The 19,936-nt window shown below is 44.3% G+C and overlaps 1 protein-coding gene across 1 annotated transcript; it reads left to right on the forward strand.

The window, feature by feature from the left end:
* The first annotated feature begins 7,754 nt into the window (after positions 1–7,754).
* On the forward strand, positions 7,755–15,597 carry TCL1A (T-cell leukemia/lymphoma 1A). The gene is made up of 4 exons (XM_006839618.1): positions 7,755–7,839; positions 7,931–8,055; positions 15,067–15,240; positions 15,541–15,597. The coding sequence occupies exons 1-4, from the start codon at positions 7,755–7,757 to the stop codon at positions 15,595–15,597; spliced, it is 441 nt and encodes a 146-aa protein (XP_006839681.1).
* Positions 15,598–19,936: the final 4,339 nt, after the last annotated feature.

Below are 19,936 nucleotides of genomic sequence, written 5' to 3' on the forward strand. Positions count from 1 at the left end.
GGAGCATCGATACCTATGCAGCTCACAAATCTATGAGCAGTCTGAGTTCTGCTAATGTTTTTGTTGTTGTTGTTAAGTGCCATCGAGTTTGATTCCTACACATAGCGACCCTGTATAGGGTTTTCAAGGAGCAGCTGGTGAGCTTGAACCACCAACCTTGCAGTTCAAATGACTTTGCAATGTGACGCATTAGCCCACAGCACCACACCAGGACTCCAGTTCCATTAATAGGCAGCTAGAATTTCAATCCACTGTCTACAATCATTGAAGTTTGTTGAATGACCTTAATTGCCAAGGTTTTCTCTTAAGAGGAAAACATTATAGAATATCCTTGATGTTCAATTGTCATTGTTAGGTGCCGCCAAGACAGTTCTGACTCAGCAAGCCACGTGCAACCATTGTTGCCTCTAGTCCTCTTTATCACTGACCCTCTACTCTACCACGTAGGATGTCCTTCTCGATGGACGGGTCATCCCAGATTCCCCATTAATTTAGAAGCACAATTCCATCACTAATGGATAAAACGTAACTTTTGTTTTTTAACTGCACTCACATGATCAACAATCTCAATGATCCAACATAGAAATGAGACCCAGCAATCAGGATCAAAGCATCGCAGTGATTAGTGTAGAAACAAACCTTCATTTCTACATCTCAGGGCACCTGTACTTTATGTATTGGAGAGACCTAGACCCCCACCATCCAAATAAGCTTTGTTGTCGTGAAGAGTCTACTCTGTTAGTAAAAACTGAATTTAAGAGAATTTAATTCAGAGGAAGAATTTTTATTACCTCCAGAAGCAGGAAGAAATCAGTCTTCTATCAGTTTACACAAGTGAGAACTGATAAACTCAAGTGAAATTTTCTCACACACGTTGACAGAGTTCATGAAACAGAATCATAATACAGTTGTTTGGTTAAATTTTGTTTGAGGTCACAAGTCGGTTAGGGGCAGGGGGATGAGCTTCTATTGGATGATTGCATATTAAGAGTTACAATAGTTGATTTCAGGACTAATTGTAGGGATTGCCAATCAAAGTTTTATAGCTTTCAGGTGGGATCACAAAACATCGGTGGTGGAAATTTAAATAGCTTTAATCAGATATCTCAGAAACCTGTGAAGATTCATCTAGATACCAGGGTCTTATTCCCTAAACAACTTGTTAATCAAAACGTTTAAGTGGTCAGAAAAAGTTCAGATAAGGCTCAGCCTCAAGACCCTTTCAAGCAATTATCTATCTTATTATATCTTTCGCTTTTGGCACATTCCATACAAAAGACAGCTGTGCCAAGATTCCTTTCCTTAGGGGCTATTTCTTCTACATCCTAACTTAACCAGAGAAGGAAATTACCTTTTCAGTTCTATGACTTCCAACAATTAACATACTCCATTAACGAGAGCTTGTCAGGAGAACAAATATTTAGTCCCAGCCAAACTGTCTGATTAAAAGACAAGTCTAATCAGCATAAAAACAGAGTTAAATGTAATCATGCAGTTTTGACCAAACAGGCTTTATTAAAGTCTCCTTTATAGTTTACTGTTAGGGTTCCCTGGCCACAAAGGTTGGAAACAACTAATTAATAGGAGGGCAAAGGGAAAAACAGAGTGTGGCATCAGGGTGTGATTTACAAGGAGAATTGGAATAGCTTTAACTTTTTCATGGTTATTTTGTTTGGCAAAACCCTTTCATACCTCAAAAAACAGTAATCCAAATCTTAGAACAGTGGTTTGCAACCCTGCCAAACCCCACCACTCAAAGATTGATTTAATTGGTCTGGGGTGGGGTCAAGGCGTAGTTCAGGAAAGGTATTTTACCAGGTGATTCTAATAGGCAGCGAGGATTTCAATCACCTGGCTGCAATCATTGTAAAGTTTGTTGTTGTTGTTGTTGTTAAGTGCCATCGAGTCGGTTCCGACCCATAGCGACCCTGTACAGGGTTTCCGAGGGTGTAAATCCTTACGGGAGTAGAAAGCCTCATCTTTCTCCCGCGGAGCAGCTGGTAGTTTCGAACCGCTGACCTTAAGGTTCGCAGCCCGATTCGTAACCACTACGCTACCAGAGCTCCTTGTTGTTGTTGTTGTTAAGTGCCATCGAGTCGGTTCCGACCCATAGCGACCCTGTACAGGGTTTCCGAGGGTGTAAATCCTTACGGGAGTAGAAAGCCTCATCTTTCTCCCGCGGAGCAGCTGGTAGTTTCGAACCGCTGACCTTAAGGTTCGCAGCCCGATTCGTAACCACTATGCTACCAGAGCTCCTTAGATGAGCCTAAATTGCCAAGATTTTCTCTTAAAAGGAAAGTACTACAGAAAACATTTCAAAGAGCTTGTGGAAAAATTCCAATACCTTTTTCATCCCATTTCCCACCTTTCTGAAGTCCTCTCGTATAGTAATATACACTCTTTTAAAATAAAAGAAAAACAAAACACTGCCATTATGTCAATTACAACTTACAGCAACCCTATTGGACAAAGTATGGTGCTGTGGGCTAATGGGCCAGACTGCAAAGTCGTTTGAACTGCAAGGTCGGTGGTTCAAGCTCACCAGAGGCTTCTTGGAAACCCTACACAGGGTCGCTATGGGTCGGAATCGACTCGATGGTACTTAACAACAACAACAACATTGGACAACGTACAGCTGCCCCATAGGGTTTCAGAGACTAACATTTTACAGGAGCAACATCTTTAAACCTTATGGGGCAACAGCCCACTGCTTAACCCACTGTGCCAACAGGTATCCTTCCTATTCATTTTAGCAGAAGAAAAACGATGCAGAAACGCATATCCGATTCCTGTGTCATAGGTGGAGCCATCTAAAGAGCACTGGTAGAAAGAGGTAGCTAGCAACCATAGATCCCTCCTAAGCCTCCCTCCCTCTCCCCATCACTAGTCAGTCAGTTTGTCAGACTGTGGTGGCTTACCCGTTGCTGTGATGTTGGAAGCAGGGTCACTCATGGTGGACAGGTTTCAGCTGAGCTTCCAGACAAAGACAAACTAGAAGCAGAGACAGACTACTTCAGAATCTTTAGTCACTGAAAACCTTGTAAGTAGCAGAACCCTGTCAGCATCAGAATACTGAATATTGAAACATGATGAAGAACACCAGAGTATTGTTAGATGTAGTACCAGAAGATGAGCCTCAGATTGGAAAGCAATCAAAAGAAGCCTGGGGAGGAGCTGCCTCTCAAAATAGAAACAGTCACAATAACAAGAATGGTGTAAAGTTGTGGGGACCTTCATTTGCTAATGGGGCACAACTCTAGTGAGGAAAAACAGCTGCAAACATCCCCTAAAAATCAGAACATAAAATGTACAAGCATGAACTTAGAAGCATTGGAAGTTGTCAAAAGTGAAATGGAATGCATGAAGATCAATATCCTCCCCATTACTGAACAGAAATTGACTACTGGTATTGGCCACCTGTATCAGACAATTATATGAATTACTATGGCAAAAACAACAAATTAAAGAGGAATGGCATCGCATTCGCCATCAAAAAGAACATTTCAAGATGTATCTTGAAGTCCAATGTTGTCTGTGATAGGATAATGTCCATATGCCTGTAAGGAAGACGAGTTAATACTACTATTATTCAAACTTAGACACCAACCACAAAAGTCTGTGATGATGAAATCGAAGAATTCTACCAATTTCGTCAGTCTGAAATAGATCAAGCATGGAATCAACATGTACTGATAAATCACTGGTGATAGGAATGCAAAGGTTAGAAACAAAGAGAACAGATCAGGAACTACAAAATATTGCCTTAGTGAAAGAAATAATGCTGGAGATCACATGATGCAATTTTGCAAGACCATGACTTATTCAAAGCAAATACTGTTTTTAAACATGGCCCTCACCAGATGGAATACACAGAAATCAAACTGACTACATCTGTGGGAAGAGACAACGGAGAAGCTCAATATCATCAGCCAAAGCCAGGCTCATATACAAATGTAAGCTGAAGCTGAAGAAAATGAAGGCAAGTTCATGACTGCCAGCATATAACCTTGAATAGATCTCACCACAATTTAGAGACCATCTCAAGAACAAATTTTATGCGTTAGACAGACACTAATGACTGAAGGCCAGAGAGTTGTGGGATGACATCTAGAACATCATACATGAAGAAACCTAAAGGCCACTAAAAAAGACAAGAAAGACAGAAAAGGTGCCACAGGAGATTCTGAAACTTGATATTAAGCAATAGAGAAGCTAAAGCAAATGGAAGAAATGAGACCGTGAAAAAGCTGAACAGAAAAGTTCAAAGGGAAGCTAGAGAAGACCAAGTCAAGTATTATAATGAAATGAGCAAAGAACTGAAATTAGAAAGCCAAAGGGAAAAAGCATTTCTAAAGCTGAATGACCTGAATAGAAATTTTATTTCACCATCCTGGTTTCTCAGGAGCATTCTGGCTGCATTACCTCCAACACACCAGTCCCTGGAGAAGGACATCATGCTAGGTAAAGAAGAGGGTTGGAGAAAAAGAGAAGACCCCAAACAAGGTAGATTGGTACAGTGGCAGCAGTATTGGGCTCAAACTTAACAACAATTGTGAGGATGGCACAGGATCGGACAGTGTTTCATTCTGTTGTGCATAGGGAAGCTATAAATTGGAACCAACTGGACGGTACCTACCAACCACAAGCCTTCCTCTAAATGAGCACACAACAGAGCTTAATGAGCACACAGCCTCATTTTGTTGTTGTTAAGCTCTGTAGCATCATTTCTGACTCACAGAGACCCTGTATAGGATTTCTGAGGAGTGACTGGTGGATTTGAACAGCCAACCTTGCAGTCCAGACCAACCTTGAGGTCCAGTGCGTATTCTATAGTGCCATACCAAGATTCTTACAACTTAACAAGATCCTGGGGCAATTTATGGGCATCTTGTTAAAATAGATTTTGATTCAATATACGTGGGGTGGAAAGGAAAATTCTTAGCCGGCGTTCATCCGGAAGGAAGAAATTTGGAGCCCTGGTGCAGAGGGCATCATCTAGCTTGATACATTCATTACACTCATATGGTCCTAAGATCAGCTGGCAGACGCTTTGTCAAGTTCACCAAAGTTGTTAAGTGCCATCGAATTGATTCCAACTCATAGCAACCCTGTATAAGGTTTCTGAGGAGCGGCTGGTGAGTTTGAACCTTCAGCATTCTGTTTCAAACCCACCTTGCAGTCCAGTGATACCAATGGTGGTGGCAAAATCAATGTTGGGTCCAAGTCGGGGCATGAGAACATCAGTTCAGGGTTCTTTCAAAATGAGCCAAAATAATTGTTTCCTGTTACTTTCTTCATGAAACAGCCACTTGATTATTCTCAGGGGAACTTGCAGACTATTAAAGGACCAAATTACAAAGGGACAGGCTGAAAGATGATACAAACACCATGCTGGGGAGGCTGCTGTCCACCCCCACACACACCACACAATGGCTATTGTCTCCCCTGTGGAATCTCTATAGAAAAGTCTTAAGGTTTCCAAAGAAGCAATTAAACTCCTCAGTCACCCTTAATTCATTCGCAACCCCTTCTCAAATAATTTCGTAAATCCCCCAAAGAATAACATACACTCTTGCTCAATATTAACAAGCCCTTGTGTGAAACTGAAGAAATACATTGTCCTTTCAAAGGGAAATTTAAAAAAAATAAATGAAAGGAATTTCATTCCCAGAATATTCAGAAACTTACCCAGTCGAATGTGCCTCATTCTCAAAAGGCAGGGTGAGTGCCAATTAGATCAGCAGATCCACTGGGCCGGCGCTGGGGTGAATGAGGTGGCTGGGTCAGGGACCACACTGGACTTGCTGTCATTTCTGACCTCGAAGCTCTGGATCTTGCAACATCTTCCCTAGTATGTTACCACCACCATGTTCATCTGCTCTCACTCCCAAATGGCTATTGAATCAAGTCCTGTCCATAGGGAAATCAACCTGAACACCCCCAGTCAGAATACTGAATACCACTCCACCAGAGACTATGCAGCAATGGAGTTTGCTTGACAAAGGTCTGCTCTCCCACCTCCAACTCCACTTGGCATTTGTCTTTTGTTATGTTCCTGCTAAATCCAATTATATATCTGTTACCTCGGGCCACCACAATTACTTCTTGGGAATCAGACTATCTGGCTAGGCAGAGAAGCACACCCACCTTTGATGTCAAAGGATCAGACAACAAACTCATTTTCACCTTCTTGGCATTTCAGAAGATCACAAATAATTTCCTTAGTGCCTAGTCATTAAGAAAGGAGCCTGGTGGTGCAAAAGGTTAAGCATTGGGCTGCTAACCTAAAAGTCAGTGGTTAGAGCCCACCAGCGGCTCCAAGAGAAAGATGAGGCTGCCAACTTTCTTAAAGATTGACAGCCTTGTGCCCATAAGTCATAATCAACTCACGGGCAAGTGGGTGGAGTCAGAAGGGAATCCCGGGATGGTGTAAATAACTATGACCCTGAAAGGCTGATGGTTCTAGATCACCCAGAGGCGCCATGAAATAAAACCCTAATGACTTGCTTCATAAAGGTCACACTCTTGATAAACATACAGAACACGATTGTAACTCTGTATCCACTGGGTAACCATGAGTCAGAATTTATTTGATGGCATTTTTTCCTTTTTCTTCTTTTTTAATTAAGAGATTGAGGGTAGAACTGGAAGGCAAAACAACCAATTGAGACTAGGGATGGTGAATGAGCACCAGCTGGAACGAGTTTACATTTCCCCCTTGCACTTAATTCCTCTGAAAACCTACACAGGGTCACTATGAGTTGGGAATTGACTCAAGGGCACTTAACAACAACTTTACTTTCTTAATAGCCTTAATGGGTATGAGTTATTGCAAAACAAAGTGAAATTGATTGCCTTCGTTGCTATAATTTGCAAAGACAGTTTGATCACAGAACTCAGGGATTTTTCCAATCCATTGATCTTAGGGTTTCTTTTCAAACACTCATTTTGAACTATGTTTTCTCTAATGAATTGAGAGTCTTAATGAAGGGGTTCCCTGTTCCTCACTACCGCATTTCACAATAGCTGTTAGATGACCACAGCGTCATCAAAGCCGTGGAAAATGTGTGTCGGGGGCAGGGGGGTGATTCAAGAGAGTGGTGCTGCCGAGGACATTGATTCTGACACCCCAAACCACATGCTGAAGGTGATGCGGAGGGCTTGGGAAGCCCAGGCCTCGATCAGGCTTGCATGGGGTCTCAGGCCCAGTAGAGGTGAAGGAGCGATGGCTCCCGGCACCTGGAGTCCTCGGCAGCCTGGGAGTTCAGCAGAGGCCTGGAGCCTCCAATGTGGGGTTGGCTTGACCAGCTGCACTTTCAGGACAGTGGGGCTCTGACACCAAGACAGCACCTTCTGACAGAAGATTGGGCCAGGGACAGCCCACAGTGCTGCCGGGTCACAGAATAAGGTAGAGGGGCGGGGATGGGGGGTGGGAGGCGGGCCTTAATGGCTCCCAAAGAGCCACCTGGGGACGCCCCCAACAACATAACCTCAACCCTATCTTCCGCCCTATGGATCTTGAGTCCTGTTTTTAAATTCTTGGGGCCCATCCCTAAGCCCTGCCCGCCATTAGCTCTGCCCACCATTATTAGCTCTGCCCACCATTAGCTCTGCCCACCATTAGCCCTGCCCACCATTAGCTCCGCCCCTCCCCACATTGCACCTCGAGTTCTGCCCTCCTTACACCTTCCCCCAAGTCACGCCTCCCTCCCCGCCCCCTGCTGCCCTTCTCTTCCCAGGCCCCACCCCACGCCATGCCTGGAGCCCCGCCCCCTTACGCTGCACCTCCCTTCACGCCTCCCACCATACCCTCCTCCTGGCCTCCACCTGGGAACACGGGTGTGTCCTCCCTATAAATTCACTGGCCCTGGGTACCTCCATCAGCGAGTGGTTTGGGATTGTCGCGTTTTGTCTTTGACTTCCTCATCAGCCTCCATGGGTGAGATCCAGTTCGAGGGTTTACAGTTGCTCACACATCCAGATCGTCTATGGATCTGGCAAAAGAACGTGTATACAGACGAAAACCAGCGCACCTGGATGTCTATAACCGTGGAGGTACAGTATTCAGACTGTGAGACTGGAAATGCTCTGGGGTAGGTGGTACTGGGAGCCCTGTCTGGTGGCAGGGGAGTATACACGGACGGCCTGGGCCTTACAGGTGGAACCACTAGGAGCAGGGTTCTGAAGGATGAATAGGAGTTTTCCAGACTGGTGCCTCTGACCTTGATGAAGACAGTTCTTTGGGTTAAACTGCTCAAAGGGAAAAAGATAACTTCCTGGGAAACCTTAGGGCGCAGTTTTACTCTGGCCTATAGGGTGGGCTTCCAGTTCCTAACCTGTAAACTGAGGCTCATTTATCTTAAAGTGATTCACATACCTGGCCGATTGTCAGAATCTGTTGGAAATTATAATCAGTCGAATTTGGGAACTCATGATGGAACATGGGTGTTCCATGCTTCCTGTAAGCCTTGAAGGAGCCTTGGCCCGCTGGGTCAGGCATTGGGTTGCTAACCGTGGGGGCAGCAGTGCCAACCTCCATTGTTGTTGTTAAGTGCCGTCGAGTCGGTTCCGACCCATAGCGACCCTGTATAGGGTTTCCGAGGGTGTAAATCCTTACGGGAGTAGAAAGCCTCATCTTTTCTCCCGCGGGCGGCTGGTAGTTTCGAACCGCTGACCTTAAGGTTCGCAGCCCGATTCGTAACCACTATGCTACCAGAGCTCCTTGCCAAATTGCCAACCTCCATAGTAGGAGAAAAATAAGAATGCTCCGGTAAAGACATAGTTTTGGAAATCCGATATAGGGTCGCTACAGGTTTCGCTACAGGTTTCAATCGACTTGGTGGCCATAGGTTTGTTGGGTTTGGTTTGAGTGTACTTCAGAGGAAACAAACTGAACATATGGTGTGATACTAAAAAGGCTAATAATATTGAATGTGTGTGTGTGTGTGTGTGTGTGTGTGTGTGTGTGTACAGACTTGGTTTTATCTGTAATGCTTTAAGATGGAATCCTACTTAATACTTTTTCTTAAAGGCATCCTGGTGGCTCAGCAGTTAACATGCTTGGCTGCTAACCAAAACGTCAACAGTTCAAATCTATCTACCTGCCTCTCTGCGGAGAAAGATGAGACTTTTTGCTTCTGTAAACATTAACAGCCTAGGAAACACTAGATAGGGTTACTTTGAGTCCGAATCTACTATAAGACGTGGGAGGCTTGTTTTGTTTAACTCTGCCCTATAAAGTCGCTGGAATCCTGGTGTGGCGCTGTGGGTTAATGCGCTGGACTACAAAGTCGGTTTGAACCACAGGGTCTGTGGTTCAAGCTCACCAGCCGCTCCTCGGAAACCCTATACAGGGTCACTATGGGTCGGAACTAACAATGGCAGTCAACAATAATAACAGCAATAAAGTCACTCTGAGTCAGCATCTCGAAACCAACTTCAAGGCAGTGCGTTTTTCCTTAAAGAAATATAACTTTTTTATAAGTACCTTCCACCAAAGCATGAGTTTCCACAAAGAAAGGTGAAAGATTGAAAGTCTAGCCACACACTAAAGAAAGTATCAAACTAAATTAAAATATATATTAGAATACCTATATAATATTGTTTTTGGTGAGCGCTGACTAGTTGGTTCTGTCGGGTTTCCGAGGAGTGACTGGTAAGCTTGAACCACTGAGCTTGTGGTCCAATCCGACCATGTGGTCCAGCACATTAACCTGCAGTGCCACACCAGGACTCCTATGTAATATGATAACAAACAGTCCCAGCCTCATTACTTGGACAAGTGTGTATTTTTTTGGGGGGGGCGGGGGGGAGGCTCAGTTTCATCACCTGGAATGTGGAGACATTGTGACATTGTCAACACTCAATAATGGTTTACAGTTTGCTACCACGTTGCGTAGCAAACAAAGTGCACATTTGTCAAACGTAGTGGGGTTGGGATTGCCAGCTCTTAACCACCTTCTAAACGTTGTGATTTTGTGAGTGGGGGTTTTTGTCATAAAGTATGTGACGTTTTTAAAAGTATCTATATGTATACTGTAAAGGTTTAAAAGACAATTAAGTTAAATACTTTCAGGTAAACATATATTTTGTAATCTGGCTGGAGAATATTTTCCTTAACACAGTACTGAAAGCAAGAACTAGTCAAAATTTCTGTTGTCATCAGTATAAATTCTGTGTGGAAGAGAATCCTTAGCAAAGTGGAGAGGAAGGGAGTGAACTTTACCACACAGGACTAAAAAAACCAATGTTCTTCACATGTAAACATTTACTTAAATCAGTAAGAAAAAGATGAATGGTAGCAACTGAAAATGGTGAGCGGATGTCGAAGAGGGATTGTGTATTTTTACACTTTGCGGTCTGAACTGTGCAGCTCTTTAATTGTGAGTGTTAATTTCTCTCAGACACAAAAAGTAAAATAAAGCTATTTTATTTTTTGATCACTGAACAAACTTGGAGAACTGAGTGTACTTTCCAGACAGGTGTCTAGGCTCTGGGGGAGGTGGGAGCATGCATTCAATGTGATTAAAATACCCATGTGTGTGCAAATGACGTTCTGCTGGAAATGATGGACAAATCTCATTGGAAACAGATGGAAAGTTCTGTAGGAGAGTTAAAGTGGGGTATGAGGTGACAACAAGCAATGTGGGATCCCTGTGGGGGTCTTCATTTCCTTTAGTGCATCGTTTTATTCATAGCCTTTCCAAATCGTCATGTTTTAGGCATACCTCTTAGGGATGAGGGGGCTTCCAAAAGTTCCTGGGAAAACTGTTGTTGGTAGATGCCATCAAGTCGGTACTGACCATAGCGACCCATCAACAAAACACTGCCTGGTCCTGGGCCAACCTCATAATTGTTGCTACGTTTGAGCCCATTGCTACTGCCTTTGTCCCAATCCGTCTACTAGGGGATGTTCCTGTTTTTCTCTAACCTTCCACTTTACCTAACATGATATCCTTCTCTAGAAACTGGTCCCTCCTGAGAATATGTTTGAAGTATGAGAGATGAATTCTGGTCATCCTGGCTTCCAACCAGCATTCTGACAATACTTCTTCCAACACAGATTTGTTTTTGCTCTTTTGGCAATCCACGGTACTTAAAATATTCCTCAACACCAGAACTCAAATGCATCAATTCTTCTACAGTCTTCCTTCTCCAGTGTCAAACTTTCACATGTTTATGAGATTATTGAAATTACCATGGCGTGGGTCAGGCTCACCTTAGTCCTCAAACTGACTTCTTTACTCTTGAGCGCTTTAAAAAGGTCTTGTACAGCAGATTTGCCTAATGCAATATGTTGTTTAATTCCTGGACTTCTGCTGCCATGAGTGTTAATGGTTTAGCCAAGCAAAATGAAGCCTTTTAACCACTTCAGTCTTTTCTGGTATTTTCCGCTTTCATCTAAAATCCATCTGACATCACCAGTGATATCCCTGTTCACATCTTGGTCTGAATCCGGAGCTTCTGGCAGTTTGTCAATATATGTTTGAAGCTGTTTCGGGATTATCTTTAGCAAAATTTTACTTGTATGAGAAATCAGGGATGTTGCCTGATGACTTCCATATTCCGTTGGGTTACCTCTCTTTGGAATGGGCACAGATATGAATCTCTTCCAGTCAGTTGGCCAGGTAGTTGTCGTCCAAACTTATAGATGAATGAGTGTCTCCAGTGTTTCATCAGTTTGTTGAAAGATTTCAGTTTGTGTTTGCATCAATTCCAGGAACCTTGTTCTTTGCAATGCCTTTAATGCACCTTGGACTTCTTTCATTGGCTCTTCATCATAGGCTACCTCAAACTATTACCTTGAAATAGTTGAACATGGACCATTTCTTTTCAGTCCTTCCATCGTTTGGTGCTTTCTGCATCATTCAATATTTTGCCTGTAGAATCCTTCAATATTTATGTGAGCTTTGAGTCTTTTTTTTAGTGTTCTCAGCTTGAGAAACGCTGAACGTGTTTTTCCCTTTGAGTTTTCTAACTCCATATCTTTGCACATTCTATGATAATATTTGACTTTTTCTTCTCTAGCTGCTCGTCGAAATGTTCTGTTCAGCTATTTTACCTCCTCATTTCTTCCTTATGCTTTAACATCTCTACGCTGGAGAGCAAGTTTCAGAGTCTCTTCTGACATTCAATTTGGACTTTTTCTTCTTTTCTTGTCTTAATGACCTTTTTGCTTCCTTCCTATAGGATGTTCTTGATGTCATCCCACAACTCTTTTGGTCTTCAGTCTTTAGTGTCTTATGCATCAAATCTGTCCTTCAGATAATCTATAAATTCAGGATATGATATATTCAAGATCATATTTTCGCTCTCGTGGACTTGTTTTCATTTTTCTCCAACTACAGCCTGAACTTGCATAAGAGCAATTGTTGATCTGTTCCACAGCCTTCTTTGGCCTTGTTTTGGCTGATATGGAGCTTTTCCACCATCTCTTTCCACAGATGTAGTCAGTTTGATTTCTGTGTTTTCCATCTGGTGAGGTCCATGTGTATGGTCATCTTTTATGTTTAAAAAAATTATCTGCAATGAAGTAATCATTGGTCTTGCAAAATTCTGTTATGCCATTTCCAGCATTGTTTCTATCTCCAGGGCCATATTTGCCAACCACTGATCCTACCTCTATATTTCCAACCTTTGTATTCCAATCACCAGTAATAATTATCAATATATCTTACTGTATTTTTGATCCATTTCAGACTGAAGAAGTTTATAGGATTCTTCTATTTCATTATCACTGGCTTTAGTGGTTGGTGCATAAATTTGAATAATAGTGGTATTAAGTGGTCTTCCTTGTAGGCATATGGATATTATCCTATCACAGACAGCATTGCACTTCATGACTGATCTTGATATGTTCTTTATGATGATGATTGTGACGCCATTCCTCTTCAATTTGTCATTCGCAGCATAGTAACCATGTGATTGTCAGATTCAAAATGGCCAATACCAGTCCATTTCAGCTCACTAATGCCTAGAAGATTCATGTTTATGAAGATTCATGTTTGTGTTCCATTTAATGTTTTACTATTTCCAATTTTCCTAGATTCATACTCTGTACATTCCATGTTCCAATTATTAATGGATATTTATAGCTGTTTCTCTTCATTTTGAATTGTGCAAATGAAGATCCCGCTATTCATTTCAACACTGTCAGCTCTACTCTGAGGAGGCAGCTCTTCCCCAGTCGTATTTTTGAGTGCCTTCCAACCTGAGGGTCTCATCTTTCAGCACTGTATCTGACAATATTCTGGTGTTCTTCATCGTGTTTCTATATAGTCCATATTCTGATGCTATCTGACAGTGTTCCACTGCTATTCATAAGGTTTTCAGTGACTAAATATTCAGAAGTAGTCCGTCTCTCCTTCCTAGTCTGCCTTACTCTGGAAGTTCATCTGAAACCTGTTCACCGTGGGTAAACCTGCTGGTAATTAAAATACCCATGGCATAGCTTCCAGCATCAAAGCAGCACTCAAGCCACCACAGTATGACAAACTGACAGACAAGTGGCTGGTGGCTATGTGCCGTGGAATCGGTTCTGACTCATTGTGACCCTGTACAGGGTTTCCGAGGCTATAAAGATTTACGGGAGCAGAAAGCCTCATCTTTCTCCCGCAGAACAGCTGGTAGTTTCGAACTGCTGACCTTGAGGTTCGCAGCCCGATTTGTAACCACTACGCTACCAGAGCTCCTTGACAGACAAGTGGTAGTGGGAAAACTGTTGTTGTTGTTATGTGCTGTGGAGTCGATTCCGACTCATAGTGACCCTGTACAGCGTTTCCGAGGCTGTAAATCTTTACGGGAGCAGAACGCCTCGTCTTTCTCCCGCGGAACAGCTGGTAGTTTCAAACTGCTGACTTTGCATTGTGGTTCACAGCCTGATTCGTAACCACTACCTTTTAATTACAATTTTTCCAAGAGCTTTTCAAGGTCCTCTTGTATATCATAGAGTTGGATTTTGTGCCGTTCGTTTTTTTAAAAATGGGTGAATTAACCAATTATCATTTACTAGCATATGTGATAAGGAGCTCTGGTAGCGTAGTGGTTACGAATCGGGCTGTGAACCGCAAGGTCAGCAGTTCGAAACTACCAGCTGTTCCGCGGGAGAAAGATGAGGCTTTCTGCTCCCGTAAAGATTTACAGCCTCGGCAACCCTGTACAGGGTCGCTATGAATTGGAACCAACTCCACGGCACACAGCCACCACAGTGTAAGTGATAGTTTTGGTTACAGTTTGGTTATATTTTATGTTATATGTGTATATTTTCTATATACATTTGAGCAGAAAACAAATCAAACACGTGTCCATCAAGTCAGTTCTGATTCACGGCGGTCCCACTGTTACAGAAAGGATCATAGGATTCTTTGGGGCTTTACGGAAGCACATCTCCAGGTCTTTCTTCTGCAACACCACTGGGTGGGCTTGAACGGCCAACCCTTTGGTTGGCAGCTGACTGCTTAACCATTATGCCAGTAGAGCTCCTTGTGTAGGAGGGCAGAATACAAATTCAGAGCACCAAGTCTGGTGAGAAGACTTTTCTGTCTTTTGGCTCTGGGGGAACATACTGTCTCAGCTTCTTCAGCCCTGGCATACTCGGATCCTTGGGCATCATTTCTTCCCTGCTTCATGCTTCCTTTCTTCTCTGTATGTCCAATGTGATTTTTTTTCAACTCTTAAAAGTCATTAGATGTAGCCCTCCCCACCCCCACCCCCACCCCGACAGTACTTCCTCAAAGAACAGAGAGAGCCCTGTTCCCATACAGGATTAGTCCACCGGCTAGGATCCAACCCCATATTCTGGGGGGCAGAGTACCCTGGCAGGGAGCAGAGGGTCAGAAGAAAGATGAGGCTTTCCCAGCTGTGTCTGGGTGGATGGACGCAGGAGTGGCCTGGGCCAGCCAGAATCCCTGGCTACTTTCAGGACTGCAGTAATTGGCACAGTGAATAAACTAACATCACATGCCCAAGCAACCACCAGCTGAGAAGTGGTAAGAACAACTCTGCTTACTTGTGTCTCGAGGCCTCCTGGTGACTCAGGCCCTGAACTGTGCCTTGTCCTCCCTTCAGAACGATGGTGTCCTCTTCGTCCTCATGCAGCAGGTGGATGTCGCTCTGGGGCCGGCGCTGCGCCCCAGCCAGATCCCTCCATCCCAGCTGCCTTTGCTGTGGCAGTTCTACCCCGACGAAAGACGCTACCGCGGCTCCGACTCCAGCAAATGGCATGTCGTGTACCATGTTAAGGCAAGTGTGCTTTTCCTAGGGACCAGTCACGGGACCCCAGCAGCTCCTAACCCCTCTCCCTGACCTCTGGGATGGATCTGTTCCTGTGCCCCAACACCAACAGCTCGGGACACAGGCACTGACGATAGAAGATGTTGGGGCAGTTGGTTTAGGGAGAAGTTAGGACCAGTAACCAGGCCACCCCCATGGGGCTACTTGATGGCCTTCTGTGGGGAAGACAGCACTGTTCCCTGGTTCTGACTGCGCTGGCAGGAAAGGAGTGTACTAGGCTCTGCTTTCTAACTCCCTTTCTTCTTGCAGTACAACGGCCAAGAGGACATGCTTCTACAACGGCTGCCAGAGCCCAAGCAGGAGTGACCAGTGAGCTGCCCTGGTGAGGTGCGTGGGGAGCAAGCCTTCTGCAGGCTCCATGCTCTGCTCTTCCCAGCTGGGAACAGAGCTGCCCAGGAGACCTTACATACAGCAGAAGGAGACATGGCCTGGCCCTTAGCCATCCTCACAGTCATTGTTACATTCTAGTCCCTGGTTGCTGTGTTGACCTAGCTCAATGAGGGTCTTTTTCACAGACCTTCTATTTCCCCAAATACGGTGTCCTTCTCCAGGGACGGGGTCCCTCCTGATAGCATACTTAAAGTAAGTGAGACCAAGTCTCAGCATCCTGGCTTCTAAGGAGCATTCTAGTCATACTTCTTCCAAGACAGACTGCAGGTAGCATTTCATTTCCAGTGGCTGTATTAAATATGAGCTGTGACTCACTATACCTCCCTGCGGAGATAGGTATGGCCCAATTGTTTAATGTGCAAAGCTTTTAGGAAGCCTTAATACAATGACCTCTCCAAGTTCACAGGGCCAGCTTTCAAATGCAGGCTTCTGGCACAGGCTTGGACTTGGCTCAAATGCCAGGACATGACCTCTGAGGGCCCTTCACTGTGCTCCCACCTGCCCCCCACTTCATGCAACCCAGTCCTTCCCTGCGCCTCTGAGTCTCTTTTCTTTCTCTTGTCCTTCCACAGGTCCTCCAGCTCCATCCCCTCTCACACTCCTGGATTTTAACGTGATATTTCTGCACATATCCACATTTGTTGACCAGCACTGCGTGTTCTCCCCTATCACACACGGGCTCTGGGATGAGCCCCACCACGGATGCCTGCCACTCAGCTCCCAGCGTGCCCTTCAGCTTGGCATAACTGGGAAGTTTCTGCAGTGGTTTCTCCAGACACCCGTTTCCACAGCAGGATGATGGTTTCTGCCTCTACCTTCTCAGGTCCCTCACAGCTACAGCAGCGCCTTTTGCACCAAGGACTGCTCCCCATTCTGTGCCCTCAGGGCCGTGCACCTGTGCTGGGGAGCAACAGGGACAGTTCCCCTAGCCCAGACCTCCATGGCCCTGGCATCAGCTGACTCATGTGGCATCAGGGCTGCATGCCAACGGGCTGCAAATTCCCACCTGCCAACTATGTTTGCAGGAGCTTAAGGGGACATCTGCGAGGAGGAGCCCAGGACTGTGAAACAGATTTCAAAAGCCTGCCAGTCAGCACTCCACAGTCCACGACATCACAAGACCCAGGCACTTTGGACGGGGACCTCAAGATGCCCACCTGCTGACCGGGTCGAGTTTGGACACAACTGGGTGTTGGGAAATAATATAGCATGCACATTTGTAATGTTGATTAATTAAACAAATGTAAGACAATTCATCTAACTTCTTTGTGGTTAATAAGATTCGCTCTGTCCTTGATTCCAGGGAAGAAGGTGAGGAATAGCAGTCCCCAAGTTAAAGAGAATTTTAAAGGAAGAGAAGTCTCATGAATTTAGTCTATTCTATGTTGAGGATAATGGAGCTCTGGTAGCATAGTGGTTACAAATCGCGCTGCTAACCTCAAGGTTGGCAGTTCGAAACTACCAGCGGTTCCGCAGGAGAAAGATGAGGCATTCTGCTCCCATAAAGATTTGCAGCCTCAGAAACCCTGTGCAAGGTCTCACTATGAGTTGGAACCAACTCCATGGTACTTTACAATAACAACAAATGTTGAGGTTAAGGCTGGCATTTTAGATTTTTACAATCCAACTCTCAGAACGTCAGGGTTTTGTTTGGTTTTGTTTTTTAGTTTTGTTTTGAAGATACAAGAAACATGGGTGTCATAAACACTTAAGTGCTCTAACCAAAAGGTTGGTGGTTCGGAGCCGACCAGAGAGCTGCCTCATAAGCCGGGCTTGGTATTCTGCCTACGGAAGCTTGCAGCTTTCCAAGTCCTGTGGAGCCGTTCTGCTCTGCACACATGGGTTGCCGAGAGTCGGAGTGGACTCAGAAAACAACATCAATCTGAGGTTGAACCACGAGAGTGAGTAACCCCAAAGTTGTCAGCCCCTCCTGGTAGTCAGAGCCCCTCAGTTGCCAAATCCCTAACACATCCTCTGTCCCCATCAACTGTCACCACCCTGAGCAGGCACTCACCAGGCTCTGTCCACCTGCATTATCACTTCTGGATGTTAACCAAAAGGTTGGATTTCATCCAGAGACCCCTTGGAAGAAAGAGCTGGCAATGAACTTCTGAAAAATCAGCCCTTGTAAGCCCTGTGGAGCACAGATCTACTGACACACACATGGGGTCACCAATGGCAACACATTTCTCAGGGGAGGCAGGAGTCCCTGAAACTGACATGATCCAGCTCCCTTCCCACCTCCTAGCACGGGCTTTCTGTTCCCTGTCCTTCCAAGCCAGGTAAACAACCTCAACTGTGACAAAGGTGTGGGGAAGCTCCTTGGTCCTCCCCCACATACTGTGGCTTTCGTCCATAGTGTCCCCATATTTTACATGGGTATAATGATATTTTTCTGACCAGGTTGCTCTGAGGATTCAATGGCTACTAAGAGAAATTGTTTATGAAAAACATTCCTTGTTTTGTGTTCTCTGACTACAGTCTTAGCTAGCAGTAGCCAGATAAGATGCATCAGGCACAAGTGACAGTTTGTGCCTCTTGTCATTTAACCCTGCCGTCTCACACTGTGGACCACCATCAGGAAAGGTGTGGGATGCTGGAGGCACAGTAGTGAGCCCAGTGAGACAGCTTTTTCTTGGGGACAAAAATGAGTCAGGAACTTGGGATGTGTAAAACGCCTTAAAGAAAGTAGAACAGGGTAGCAGTAGCCTGACTTATCTGGAGGTGATATTTGAGATTGGACTTTGAACATGAGAGGGAACTGAATTCTTGAGTCAGGGCAGCAGGAAAAGGGAATGTCAAACATTCTACAGATTTATTTGCTGTACAAATTAAAGACAATAATAAAAGAATTGCTGCTTAAAAGAAATGTGATATTTATACGAATTTTGTTGTTAAGTGCTGTTGAGTCACTTCCAACTCATAGTGACCCTGTATAGGGTTTCCAAGGAGCAGCTTGTGAGCTTGAACCATCGACATTCTGGTTCAAACTGACCTTGCAGTCCAGCGCGTCAACCCACAGCACCACACCAGGACCTAATATATTCTGTCACCATACTTATTCAATCTGTATGCTGAGCAAATCATCCAAGAAATTGGATTATATGAAGAAAAATGTGGCATGAGGCTTGGAGGAAGACTATTAACAATCTGCAATATGCAGATGATACAGCCTTGCTTGCTGAAAACAAAGAGAACTTAAAATACTTACTGATGAAGATCAAAGACCACAGCCTTCATTATGGGTTACATCTCAATGTAAAGAAAACAAAAAAAATCCTCACCACTGTACCAATAACTAACATCATAATAAATGGAGAAAAGATTGAAGTCGCCAAAGACTTCATTCATGAACACTCATGGAAGCAGCAGTCAAGAAATCAAATGACGTTGGATAAATATACTGCACAAGACCTCTTTAAAGTGTTAAGAGCAAAGATGTCAATTTGAGGACTAAGGTGAGCCTGACCCAAGCCATGGTGTTTTCAAGAACCTCAAAAGCATGTGAAAGTTGGACAGTGAATAAGGAAGACCATAGAAGAACTGATGAATTTGAATTAGGTGTTGAAGGAGAATATTAAAATTACCACAACCCGAAGAAGAACAAACAGGTCTGGTCTGGAAGAAGTGCAGCCAGAGTGCTCCTTAGAGGCCAGGATGGCCATAGTCGGACATACCAGGAGGGGCCAGTCTCTGGATAAGAACATCATGCTGATAAAGTGGAAGGTCAGAGAAAAAGAGGAAGACCCACCAGTGAGATGGATTGGCACAATGGTAGGAGCAATGGGCTCAAATGTAGCAAAGATTGTGAAGTTGGCGCAGCACTGGGCAGTGTTTCGTTCTGTTGTACATAAGATTGCTGTGAGTCAGTACCAATTCACTGGCACCTAACAACAACACCAATGAATGAACTGTAAATGCCACACAAAATCTGTTTCCCACAACAAGAATGACTGGCAGCGAAGGTTTGGGCTGGACTAATTGAGTGAGCAGCGAAACTCTACTGAGATGAGGAGGTGCAAGTTTGGACCAAGGGACGACACAGAATTGGCTTTTAGCCATGATATGTTTGAGATGCCTAGAAACCCTGTGGGGACAGTTCCAATCTGTCACTTAGGGTTGCGTGAGTCAAAATTTGCTTGAAGACACCTAACAATAACAATTATACTTTCAGTTGGACATGTTGATAAAATGCTGATTAACTAGGCTCTGGTAGCGTAGTGGTTACGAATCGGGCTGCGAACCTTAAGGTCAG

Source organism: Chrysochloris asiatica, unplaced genomic scaffold (genome assembly GCF_000296735.1).
Source record: "Chrysochloris asiatica unplaced genomic scaffold, ChrAsi1.0 scaffold00025, whole genome shotgun sequence".
Classification (NCBI taxonomy): domain Eukaryota; kingdom Metazoa; phylum Chordata; class Mammalia; order Afrosoricida; family Chrysochloridae; genus Chrysochloris; species Chrysochloris asiatica.

Excerpts from the sequence above, each read along its gene's own strand:
- TCL1A (XM_006839618.1), top strand. The coding sequence starts at position 7,755 with ATGCCTGGAGCCCCGCCCCCTTACGCTGCACCTCCCTTCACGCCTCCC. Across the intron at positions 8,056-15,066 it reads GGATGTCTATAACCGTGGAG|AACGATGGTGTCCTCTTCGT; the intron begins GTACAGTATTCA and ends TCCTCCCTTCAG. Across the intron at positions 15,241-15,540 it reads ATGTCGTGTACCATGTTAAG|TACAACGGCCAAGAGGACAT; the intron begins GCAAGTGTGCTT and ends TTCTTCTTGCAG.